Raw genomic sequence first — 13,101 nt, 5'->3', positions numbered from 1 at the left:
ATACCCTGGTGTCAAGAATTAAATTGATCTCCTCTGCATGTTTTGTCTGTAAGCAGGCCATCACCCATAGGAAGAAACGTATTATAGAAGCGGCATGGGAGGAATCGGTACGGGCGAGCATACAAAAGGATAGTAGATCCGTTTGGAAGGTATTAAATACCAATTATTTGAAGGGGCCTCATGAGCCGTCAACCGAGGTGCATATTGCAGAAGAGGCCTGGGTCAATCATGTCTCAGCTATATACGAAGACCATGTCCCCACGATAGTAGAGCTAGGGGCACATAACAGCCCTAGGAACCCAGAGACCCTCAATATAGACACTCTACAGTATCTTCTCCAGACCGCGTGTCCGGCTGAGGTCGTAAGGCCTTAGATGAAAGTAGTAAAAGGAAGGCTCCAGGCCCAGACAGGACCCCTCCGCTGCTTACAAATGTTTACAATACTACCGCAGTGGGAGCCCCCCCCCCCCACCCCTCCTTTCATAGAAAACCTCGATCATCATCCCGATCTATACAAAAGGTGATAAATCCTTACCTCAAAACTTTCGGCCAATATCATTGTTGGATGCCACCATGAAGGTTATGGGGCGTATTTTGCTCAACAGACTGAAAGACTGGGCAGCAGGAAATAATATACTGGTGGACATCTAATTCAGTTTTAAAAAGGGGCTGAGTACAGCCCATCAATGCTTGAATCTAAGTACCATCATTGGAAAATACACGGAGGCAAAAAGGGATTATTATATCTATCCTTCATGGATTTGTCTGCAGCTTTGACTGCGTTTCGAACTCAAAGCTGTGAAAAATCATGGAGGATCTGGGATCAAGGCAGGAACTATATGAGGCAACTGTATAAAAGAGGGGTCAGGCAGGGGTGTGTCCACCAGGCACAGAGCAATGATGGGCTTGCGCCCCCTCCCAATTCGAATTTACGCAAATGATGCTGTACTAATTGCTAGAACTGGGAGGGAGTTACAGCGTCTAATAGATCACTATATTGCCTTTATGGCTGTCCTGGATTTGAAAGTAAATGACTCTAAAACCTATACCATGACCTATGGGATCAAACCTAGGGTAAACCCTGTTTTTTTTATGTGGAAGGGCATAAACTGAGTGAATCACCCACCTTATGTTATTTAGGGATACTTTTTGATAACAAGAACTCATGGTCCCCTTTGATAACTAACAGGTGTGCGCAATGGAAAAATCCATCAATGGGATATTCACGTTTACAAAGAAGCTGGGTTTTAAGGCAATGTGGGAACGCCTTACCATATACGCACGTAAAACAATGGCATCGTATGGCACGGGGGTATGGGGAACGGTCATTACACAGTACATCCAAAGGGTCGAGGATTCATTCCTTAAACGTATACTATCTCTCCCCTCAATTTGCTTGAACTATGTTGCCCATGCTGAACTGGGAACCCTTTCCATGTCTGATAGGTTAAAGCTGTTTCTGATATTGCTTTGGCACACACTTTGGTTGCGCGAAGAAATGGGATTGAATAAATTAATCCTTAGGGATGTAATGAATTTAGATTATGCGATGAGAATCCTGTGGCTGAGATATGTCAAATCCGCATAAGAGGAGATTGGCCTAGCAAATCTTTGTATTAATCCAGATTCGTGTAAATCATTAAACAAAGAAAAATGTCAATATTGTGCCCGGAATAAGGACATGGGAGAGAGATGGGAGGGTGACAGAGTAAAAACATCTGTACTCACTTATAATAGAATGCCCCCCCTCCCCAGGAGGGTTTTAAACCATATTTGATTCTGGTACGCAATGAGAAGCAAATGTCTATTTTGACCTGTTTTAGGGCAGAAATGCTGCCGCTGATGGTAGGGTTTCCAAAGAACTGTCACTCCTTGTCAGAGTTAGCATTGTGCCCGTGTGACAGATGTCACCTATACCCAATTTGCACATTGTATTATTTTGTAAATTTTATGAAATCCCTAGGATGAAATGCATTTTACCTGTATTTAAAACATTAAATTTTAGACCGTGCAGACCAGCTCTTTTATTTTTAAAACAATTACATACACCATATGTGTGTTGTGTAAGGTCTTCTTTTTTATGGCAGGTACTGAAAATCCGGATTTCCTGTGGGAGGTATCCCTATAACTAAAGCACCTTACGGGATGTCTGATGTATGATACTAATGCGTAAAGAAATTTTATAATGTTTCTTTATTCTGAATATTTTTTTTATAATGAGTCATTGGAGTGGATTAAATAGTTTTTTTTAATTGGCTAGTCCCTCGTCCGTTTACAATTGAATTGTATATATGAAGAGTCGTTTTGTACTGAAAAGTATTGACTAAAGTTAATACTGACTGATTTTTCTAAAGTGCTTGCTCTAATGAGTCACTTGACACTGTAAGTGATACCTGTCATTGGAAGAATGTCTGTGACTGATAGTATGCATTATCATCGAATGAAGGAAGCTCCATTCGGACGATTTCGAATGAATTTAAATCAGTGCCTTCAGAGGTTGCTGGAAAGCACCATAGAAGATGTTCCTTTTGATATGGGTGGAAAAATTGGTAAAACAATGCATAGGAAGAAAGATGAGAGTGCACACCGACATAAGTGCTTAGAAGGACCCGACTCAACATTGAAAATAATAATTTATGTGTAAAATGTCACCACAATCAAAGCTTTACTTGTGAGACTGTGCTATGCAGGAGGGGATGGGAACTAGAGGATGATGACCTGCCTATATGGTGCTCCTGACACCAACTTGGAAATATTTTGTGATGAGATTCTATGCCATGTGCGAAGGGGTTTTGAGGAATCCTATTAGTCCTGATCTCGCTACAGTCTTACTGAACCTGAGAACTGAAGGCTTGAAACATAGTGGGACCGATTCACAGAACTAATCTGAGATCAAATCCTTATCTTACTACTTTTGGTATTCACAGAAGGCATTTAGTAGTAGTAAAGTTAGGACTCCTAACTTTACTACTACTAAATGTCTTTTGTGAATACCGAAAGTCATAAAGTTAGGATTTTGTCTCCGATTAGTAGTAGTAAAGTTAGGAGTCCTAACTTTACTACTACTAAATGCCTTCTGTGAATAACAAAAGTAGATTAGTTATGTGAATCGCCCTATTATTAGGAAGCTGGAGAGTAGCTACCAATATATTCCTGGCAGAGAAACAACTATTAGCCTGGAACTGGAAATAATCTGTGATACCAACTGTGAAGGAATGGGTGAGTATGCATTGGTCGCTACCAGCGATGGAGAAGCTAATATGGGAAGTGTCCGATAAAGGGAGCACGTATGATCATACGTGGCCTCCTTTGGCAAAGTACTTGTCAGGGGGAGTTCAGTCTTTTGCTTGTCCTAGATCACTGAGATGATCTAGTTGCTGTGTAGGTCGCCTAATGTCATGTCATGTTTCAGTCATTTTCTATCTGATGTAAGCACAAGCTAAAAGTGCTTTCTCAAGTAAGTTCAAATATAATCTTCTGCACCCACCCATCAAAGGATTAAGAAGGAGCGGGAAGGTAGGTGGGTTTTTCTTTCTACCTTGTATTGGACGAGGACATTAACGCTTAAGGAACATAAGTAAACACTTAAAAAAAGAATATTACCCCAGCTCTTTTAACTGTATCACACACATTTTTTATTGGAATACAGTCAAACGTCCCAGGTAAAGACCCTTATAAATTTATCATACGTTTTGTGTAATCGACACCAAAGACTAAATCAGGTTTGAGCATGCTCCAACAACTGCCACTACACCCAAGAGCTACCTCAGCAAAACATGGATGTCAGACATAGATTTGCCTTGTTCTCCAGCAGTCATATATCTTTAAAAGATCTATGCATAATTTAATTAAAAGGTACTGTCTACCCTCCTCCTACTCTTGCTTCCCTTAAACCTTCTCCCATTCCCCTTTCCAACTCATTGTTCTCAGTTATAGCTTTTTTTACCTCAAAATGACATTTCTGAACTGAAGCTACTCATGTTGTCATTCCCAGGGTGTCAATTTGCTTTCTTTAATTGTATCTTAAAACATATTTCAGTTTATGAATCTTTGTACATTTTTGTGAAATCTTTATTCCTAAATGTAAATTAAACAGTTAAACGGTTGTAATGGCATAATGCCTGTTTTAGAGGGGGTGGCAATGGAAAGTTATCCAGTTTCTGGAGAAATATGCTAAGTAATTCCACTGGTTGATTCTCCCCAAGATGCAGCATTTAGCATTTTGGAAAGTGGAAGATATCACATAACCACCAAATTCCAAATCAGGCCCTTAGGGTTTAACATTGTAAAATAATGCTCATTTGGAAAGCCATAAAGAACCGAAAACATTTTTTAAGTGTTGTTCCTCTGTTTATTTCCCAGGGATCATCCTTGCAGAACTGGGTGAGTTGTTACTTTTTTTGTTATTGCTAAATTGTCTTGTTTGCCTTCTGTCAAGACCATAGACAGATGTTTGTTGGGGTTGTTTTGTGAGCAAAAGTCTTTGCTGCACAAAGTGGCAGGCTTTGGACATGCTGAAGGCGAAATTGTAATGTTCAGAAATGGCATTGAAATAAACAGATGCCTTTGTTAGATGCAATGTCAACATTACAGCTCCTTGAGAGTCTGCAGATTGATGAGGCTGTAAATTGCTATTCCTCCGTTTCTGGTAATTCGCTAGGCAGTGTATCAAAACTTTGTGATCACTTTTCGAGTTAGTAAGGATTGATTGTTTACCGACTGTCATCAATCAATGTACTTGTATAGCGTGCTACTTACCCGTAAGTGTCCCAAGGCGCTGGGGCGGGAGGGGGGGGCCTTGGGTGGAGTGTTCTGCTACAGCTCGAAGAGCCAGGTTTTGACGAGTCTACTGAAGGTGAGTAGGTCTTGGGTCTGCCGTATGTGGGTGGGGAGGGTGTTCCAGGTTTTGGCGGCGAGGTAGGAGAAGGATCTGCCGCCGGAGTTTGTTCGTTGGATGTGGGGGACAGCGGCGAGGACGAGGCTGGTGGAGCGGAGCTGGCGGATGGGTGTGTGGAAGCTGAGTCTGCTGTTCAGGTAGGCTGGTCCGGTGTTGTGAAGTGCTTTGTGTGCGTGGATGAGGAGCTTGAAGGTGATCCTCTTGTCGACTGGGAGCCAGTGTAGGTTTCTCAGGTGGGGGTGATGTGGCTGCGGTGGGGGATGTTGACAATCAGTCGGGCGGAGGCGTTTTGGATGCGTTGTAGTCGTCTTAGGTGGATGGGATTCCTGCCTAGAGTGCGTTTCCGTAGTCCAGTCTGCTGCTGACGAGGGCCTGTGTCACCGTTCTTCTTGTTTCGGTCGGGATCCACTTGTAGATTCTGAGGAGCTTGTGGAGGGTGTTGTAGCAGAAGGAGGTGACGGCGTTGACCTGCTTGGACATGGAGAGGGAGGAGTCGAGGATGAATCCTAGATTGCGTGCGTGGTCGGTGGGTGTTGGTGCAGTTCCCAGTGTGGTCGGCCACCAGGAGTCGTCCCAGGCTGAGGGGGTGGATCCGAGGATGAGGACCTCGGTCTTGTCCGAGTTCAGTTTCAGACAGCTGCTCCTCATCCAGACGGTGATGGCCTTCATTCCTTCGTGGAGGTTGGTTTTGGCAGTGTGTGGGTTCTTGGTGAGGGAGAGGATGAGCTGGGTGTCATCGGCATAGGAGATGATGTTGAGGTCGTGGTGGCGGGCCACTAGTGCGAGGGGGGACATGTAGACGTTGAACAGCGTCGGGCTGAAGGATGTGCCCTGGGGGACGCCGCAGATGATGTGGGTGGCTTCGGATCGGAAGGGTGGGAGGTGGACGCTCTGGGTTCGGAAGGACTAGGTCCAGTCAAGGGGCTTCTCTTGGATTTCGGCTTCTAGGAGGTGTGTCTTTAGAGTGCGATGGCAGACCGAGTCGAAGGCGGCTGACAGGTCCAGAAGGATGAGGGCTGATGTTTCGCCATTGTCTAGTTGGCGCCTGATGTCGTCTGTGGTGGCGAGGAGGGCAGTCTCGGTGCTGTGGTTTCGTCTGAATCCGGACTGGGACGGGTCCAGGATGTTGTTGTCTTCCAAGTGGCGGGTCAGTTGCATGTTGACGATTTTGTTGATTACTTTGGCTGGGGATGGGAGCAGGGAGATGGGCCGGAAGTTCTTGAGTTGCTTGGGGTCTGCTTTGGGCTTCTTGAGGAAGGCGTTGATTTCGGCGTGTTTCCAGCTTTCTGGGAATGTCGCTGTTTTGAAGGAGATGTTGATCACCTTCCGTAGTTGGGGTGCGATGGCTGCGTCTGCTTTGTTGAATACGTGGTGTGGGCACGGGTCACACGGAGATCCTGAGTGGATGGAGTTCATGACCTTGCGTGTCTCTTCGTTGTTGGCGTTGGACCAGGAGGTCAGGCGGTTGGCGCTGGTTTTGCTCACAGGGGAGGTGGAGTCTGGCGTAGTTGGGGCGGTCATGGTGTTGAAGCTGTCGTGGATGTCAGCGATCTTGCCGTGGAAGAAGATGGCCAGTGAGTCGCACAGTTCTTGTGAGGGCGGGATGTCGTTGGCGCTGGGGTCGGAGAGTTCCTTTACGATGCTGAAGAGCTCTTTGCTGTTGTGTGCATTGTTATCCAAGAGGTCTTTGAAGGAGTATCTCTTGGCTAATATGATGAGGGGGTGATGTCTGCGGGTGGTGTCCTTGTGGGCTGCGTGGTTGTCTGGTTTGCGTTCGTGGAGCCATGTCTTTTCCAGTTTTCGGCATGCAGGTTTGGAGGCCTGGAGCTCGTTGGTGAACCATGTGGCTCTCTTGCTGGTGTGGCTGTGGGAGGGTTTCTTGAGCGGGGCGAGGGTGTTGGCGCAGTTTTCGATCCACTGTCTGAGGTTGAGGGCTGCGGCGTCAGAGTTGGTGGGGTCGGTGGGTGGGTTCTTGGCGAGGGAGGGGAGTAGCTGGTCATCGGTGACTTTGTTCCAGCAGCGGCGAGGCAGCTGTTGGGTGCGATGGTGCGTGGTTGGTTTCTTGAATGTGAAGTGAATGCAGTGGTGGTCGGTCCAGTGGAGTTCGGTGGTGTGATTAAAGGCGACGTGGGAGCCTGTGGAGAAGATGGGATCAAGCGTGTGGCCGGCGGCGTGGGAGGGTGTGGTGACGAGTTATCTGAGGCCGTGGTTGGCGAGGTTGGTGATCAGGGTTGCGGAGTTGCCGTCGTTGTTGTTCTCGAGGTGGAAGTTCAGGTCCCCGAGGAGGATGTAGTCCGTAGCGGCGAGTGCGTGGGTGCTGGCGAGGTCGGCGACGGAGTTGCTGAAATGAGCCCGGGGTCCGGGTGGTCTGTAGATGAGTGTTCCTCTGAGGGTGGTGTTGGGGTCGGTGTGTATTTGGAAGTGCAGGTGTTCAGCGGTGTTGAGGGTGTCGTCTGCGTGAGTGGTACTTTGAGGGTTGACTTGTGGATGATGGCTATTCCTCCTCCGATTCCGTTGGCGCGATCCCTGCGGGTGATCTTGTAGCCTTCCGGGATGGCAATGGCGATATTGGGCGCAGAGGAGTTGTTCCACCAGGTCTTGGTCAGGAAAACCACGTCTGGGGCGTAGATGTTGAGCAGATACCAGAGCTCGACGGCGTGTTTGCGTGCGGAGCGGGTCATGAGGAGTATGCAGCGGAGGTGGTTGGGTCCAGTCCTTGGAGGTTTGGTGTTTCTGTCGCAGGTGAAGCTGCAGTTGTGGCAGGAGAAAGGTCTGTGGGTCTGTTTCGGGGCGGCCTGGAAGCAGGTGTGGTTTCGACCGGCGTTGAGTGCGTGGAGGTTGCTGGCATCGTAGTGGAGTGTGGTGGCTTGGCGTTCGTAGGGTCCAGGGGCTCTGGCGCTGGGCGCGGTCCAGGGTGGACGGGCGCAGACAGGCTTGCCTTAGGCGCGCCTTTGGCGTGCCAGCGGCACACCCACTGCGCGGCCGCTTTTCGGCCTGCATTTGAGGAGGCTTGGGAGGGAGGAGCGGCTGGGAGGCGGGAGCGGGGAGGCCAATGGGAGTGCTGGGGGGCGGGGCCGCAGGAAGGCCGGGAAGAGAGCGGTGGGGGGGCGGGGTGGGAGACGGTGGTCGAGCTGGAGACAACATTCACAAAGGCTAACCTATCCAAAAGGACTGATGTTGTCTGCTTATGGTAGTAAGGTGTAATCACTGACTCCTTGGAACCAGCCTCTGTGCTGGATTCTTACAAGAGATTAAGACAGGTATTGCAACCTGTCCATGTGATACATCTGGCTCCATAGGCTCACCCTGATTAGTTTACAAGCACACCGATATAGGATTTTTGTTGGGGCCATTGCAGGTAAGAGATGAATGTGAAGCTTCCCTGTCGATGTCCTTTGGTTGCGTTTCTGCTTTCTTCAGGTCTTAGAGTGAGATAACAACAAGGTGTCTGGAGTCAGAAGAATTTACTACAAAAAAACAAAACACACAACATCTTGTGAAGATATGTGTTCTGGAAACTATGTTTGTCCACGTGCAGCTCATATGAATAATGAATGGCTGCTGAATCGTGTCCTGTTTTTTTCCTCATCTGTGGTTGCATGCCACCTAGTAAAGGAACTGGAAGCTGCTGGTAATATACTAATGTGGTTGCTGGTATGTTGCACACATGCATGTCATACATAGCTCGTTAGTGGCTTTTGTCTGCCAAACTGTTTGGAACAAAGCCGCCTTCTCTCACACAGACAGTTTTCCTAACAAGAGGTCATAATAGTGAAAAAGTTGGCTCTTTGGAATTTTTTTTACCATTTTGTTCTGTATTTTCTCCTTTATCCTCCTCATTCTTTCGGCTTGGGCATCCTATGCCTCTGTCCTCCAGGTTTAAACCCTGAGCCTCGTGTGTCGCTGATCTGTAACAACTGTGTCTCTTGTTTTTGGAAGAGCTATCCAGCTCGTGCCAGTCCTCTGTGTGGCCTGCATGCAGTATAAGGGGTGCTGCGATCACACTCTAGGCACTGGATATCATCACTAGGAACAAGATTCAGGCAATGAGTGTAGGGTTTTGGGCACTGGACATGTTTCCCTTACTGGTAGAGAGCCTCCTCCTGCAGACCTTCTTCATTATGTATGAAGGTCCCCTTCACTGGCACTATATTAAGTAGGGTGAATATCCTTGCAGAAGGTTAAAATACCTAGCTGCAAGGTAGTTTTTCCACCAGTACTTATTGCAGCTAGAACCAATTTTTATGGTCCATTGAAAGGGTGTCATGCAGTCAGAAGCTGAAGCCCCTTCAGGGACTAAATCCTGTTTGTCTCTGAAAACTCAGTTGTACTATAGGATCAAACTAATCTTTACTTTTTCGAGTGGTGCTGCAGGCCTTCGGTACTCAAGGGTCGAAAACATCACCATCAATAGGTGTGGGTCAGGGGAGCAAGGTTCAGTTCACTCCGGTGTATCTAGAGAGTCAGGACCATCTCCCGATTCGCTGATCTCTGTAAAGAGAATTGTTACCTGTTCTGAACTCAATGAACCTTGATCCAATGTCTGTACTTGGAGTGCTTGAAGATTCCATCAGCACCAGTTGCTGAGGAGCTGGTGGATGGTGCGCTGTATTAAAGAGGATCTACCCGACCGAGCAGGGAATGCATGATCTTTGTGGTTGTGCAGAGGTCACCTTTTCTACACCCAGCTCTGGTACTGTGCAGGTTGCTGTTGAGAGGGGGAGCACCATACACTCAGCGAGTGGAGAAACTTTCCACAAGAATAAGTGCTAGTTCCAGGACAGAACTGGCCAGCATACCTTCAGTCACTCAAAACCACAAGAGGCAAACGGAAGAGGAAGGCAACAAGAGGCTTTGGCCCATGTCCAACTGACCTCTCACCCTGGGGTACTTTTTAAGGAGGTCTACATCACCCATTAGGACAAGGCCCTCACCAACCTTCCTGCTGAATCAGATCTTGGAGGAGTAGCAACCGGTGCTGAGTTACTGGCACAAACAAAGAGCTTATCAAACACTCATCCAGTACCAGCAGTCCATCATCCTAGTACTCCACTCCCTTGTATGCTTCCTCTCCCAGTAAATGTGTGCTCCGAGGCAGACAGGTCAGACTTGTCAAAAATGAATCCAATCCCTGCCACTCACCTATGTGTTAGTGAGTTCCTTCTGTCAACCCTAGTAGCCCTTGGGCTACAATTTATTGGGTGTATGTAACATACGCGCCAAGATGTTGTGTATGTTGTGTATGCTCTGCCAGTACTGAGCACAAAGCAGATCCGATGAGACTACATGAAGGAACCTTCAGGGGATCAGCATTGTGTGCAGTTGGAAGTTGGGCCCCCCCATTTTCCACAGCCATCCAGGGCTGTAGTGTGTCTGATAGCATCCTGGCTGACATTTTGGCATCTGACCAGTTGTCTTCGTCCAGCTCAACCACATCGCTCTCCCACGTCTGCCTGACTCTTTGAAGCAGGTCTGGGAAGTTGAGAATGAGGCTTAGAAATTAGAGCTTAGAAATGTCCTTGCTGCTCAGTGGGACCAGAATCAGTGTGGCTAACAGTGAATTACAATCTAGTACTTCCCCTAGATGATCCCTGTATGCGGCCAATATGTGTGGAGAATCTGAAGCAATTGAAATAATTGTGATTTGTGAGGTCTGAACAACTCCGACAGATGCTCAAATGATACAAGATGATTGTGGTCCCATGTATCGCCCAATGTAGAGAAACGAAACAAGTCCCATGTCCAAATCCCAGCAGTCGGCCACCTGCAACAGTCTAGTGCCAGCCCAGAGCGGAGTTTGCACTGTGAGCTTGTGGAGCCATTTTACATGAAACCGGGCGGCTCACCAACACAGCAATGGCAGCCTTGTCAGCTCTGGAAGTGAGGCCTTGCGGCGCCTCAATATAGTGAGTTAAGGGAGCCTGGTTTCTGGAGAATGGTCAATTCTAGCCTACAGGAGGAATCGAGCCAGTTATCTATTGGCACAATGTGACATGCCCAATAATAGAGTCAAAGTTTTGGGGCCCCCAGCCCGTCCTCGAGCAACTGAAAAGGGCACAAAGCAAATTAAACCCTCTGAAGCTTGCCCGCGTAAAGGAACTCCCAAAGTAATTATTGGACATCTTAGAAACAATTGGGCGACAAAATATAGGGGTACATTTGCAAGATGTAGAGAAAAAGAGGAAGGCCCAATATCTTATAAAGAGCTACCCACCCCATCAGATTGAGCTACAACGAGGACCATGCTTCCAATGTTGGCAGTGCAGTGTCCCAGGGTACCTGGTGATCCTGACTGATGTGTACACCCAGGTACAGGAAGGGACCATCCACTATTTGAAACTGGGAGGCCATTGAGATGGGGGGCGGTGGGCCTTTCATGGGTATGTAAACTGTTTCCCCCCATTTGACTGCTAGTCTGGACACTGTACTCATTGTATATTATCATCATCTATATCAGTCAATGGCTGAGAGGCCTGCGGATGTTGATAAAAGCATATCATTGGTATATAAGAAAACACAGTCTTCACAACCCTCGGTCCACCACCCTTGTTTCTGGGTGTCACTTGTAATCCACTCCGACAGGGTTCCATAACTAGGGCAAAAAGGATAGGCGATATGGGCCAGCAATGTTAGGTACCTCGCTCAATAGGAAAGACTGGGGTGAGTATGCCATTAACTCTTACTCTCGCCCAGGGGGCATCATACTAAGCCTTTCCCAAGATATCAAACCAGGGACAAAATGCCAATGTACTGTATCAAAGGCTTCTTTGTAAATAGATGAGCATCAGTATCGCTGGGTTCCCCAGGTCATCAATCCTGAGAAGTGCAGCCTTTAATTGGCGTAGGCAGTGCCATGTACCCCCTCCAAGCATATAACCTTGGATAGTCTGGTGGCCAGGAGCTTAGGCTCCATGTTCAAGAGGGAGATGGTCCTGTAACAGAGCAAAGCTCTGGGGAATTACACAGTTTAAGGATAGTAGTTATAGAAGCACAGTGAAGGTCTTCCGACAGTGAACCTGATTGCTCAGTTACCCCAAACAGCATTAACAGCAGAGGTGCAGAAGGGATGAGAGTTGTTTAAAAAATGTAATGCAAAAACCACATGTGATGGACAGAATGCAGAACAATGTCATACATTCACCCCAGTACAGAGATCTGGGCCTGAATCCATAGTTTTTTTGCACTCCACACCACCCCAGTTCAGACATGGCCATATGCAAATCAGTCTGACTCTGTGCCTCATGGGAACAGTCCAGCCCGAACTGCCAAGCCATGCCTTCCCTGGACCGGAAACAAGCTTCTGAGGACCGGTTTCTGGCATTCCAGCCGTCTTCAGCCAGGATAGCTTGAATCCAGTGGTGTGGAGTGCATGGGACTCACGTCTGAGCATACCCATCCCACTCGGGGTGACAAATGCAAAAACCACAGGTGATGGACAGAATGTAGAACAATGTCATACATTCACCCCAGTACAGAGATCTGGGCCTAAATCCATCGTTTTTTTTGCACTCCACACCACCCCAGTTCAGACATGGCCATATGCAAATCAGTCTGACCCTGTGCCTCATGGGAACAGTCCAGCCCAAACTGCCAAGCCATGCCTTCCGTGGACCGGAAACAAGCAGTAACCCTGTACGCCAGTAGGTGGCATCGTTCGCCTCCAAGTGATGCCGTCCGTACCAGAAGTGACTGACGTGCACTGTGCCTACATACGTGCCCACCCAGCGCACTGACGTTTTCTTTTGCAACTTTCCCCACCAGAAGTGTGGATCCACAAAGAACACTGACTACTTGTGCATCAAACTAGGCCCCTTCTAAAAGAAACAACCATTCACCCTTAATCCGTTTGCAGAGCCAGGTAGATGGGTGAGTGGGTTGGTAAGGAATCTGCGGCTAGTCAAGTCAAGTCAAGTCAATAGATTTATATAGCGCGCTACATACCCAGAGGGTCTCAAGGCGCTTGAAGAAGGGTGGGGAGTTACTTGTCAAATATCCATGTTTTGAGTTGCTTTCTGAATGCTAGGTGGTTCTGAGTAAGGCGAAGGTGCGTGGGAAGTGAGTTCCAAGTTTTAGCTGCTAGATAGGAGAAGGATCTACCTCCCATGGTGGTTTTGTTGATGCGAGGTACAGTGGCAAGGGCTTGGTTGGAGGATCGTAGCTGGCGGGAGGGGGTGTAGAAGGATAGTCGTGTGTTGAGGCATTCG

At 47.7% G+C, this 13,101-nt stretch overlaps 1 protein-coding gene across 1 annotated transcript in view; it reads left to right on the top strand.

The window, feature by feature from the left end:
• LOC147665157 (butyrophilin subfamily 1 member A1-like) overlaps positions 1–13,101 on the top strand; it is a 99,785-nt gene that overhangs the window by 75,485 nt on the left and 11,199 nt on the right. The window contains exon 5 of the mRNA XM_086949727.1: positions 4,363–4,383. Within this exon, the coding sequence (XP_086805853.1) occupies positions 4,363–4,383 (21 nt within the window). The remainder of the gene's footprint in view (positions 1–4,362; positions 4,384–13,101) is intronic.

This window comes from Lissotriton vulgaris, unplaced genomic scaffold (assembly GCF_964263255.1).
Source record: "Lissotriton vulgaris unplaced genomic scaffold, aLisVul1.2 SCAFFOLD_654, whole genome shotgun sequence".
NCBI lineage: Eukaryota > Metazoa > Chordata > Amphibia > Caudata > Salamandridae > Lissotriton > Lissotriton vulgaris.
Note: the sequence above shows the minus strand (reverse complement) of the source record. Positions and strands in the feature narration are given on the sequence as shown.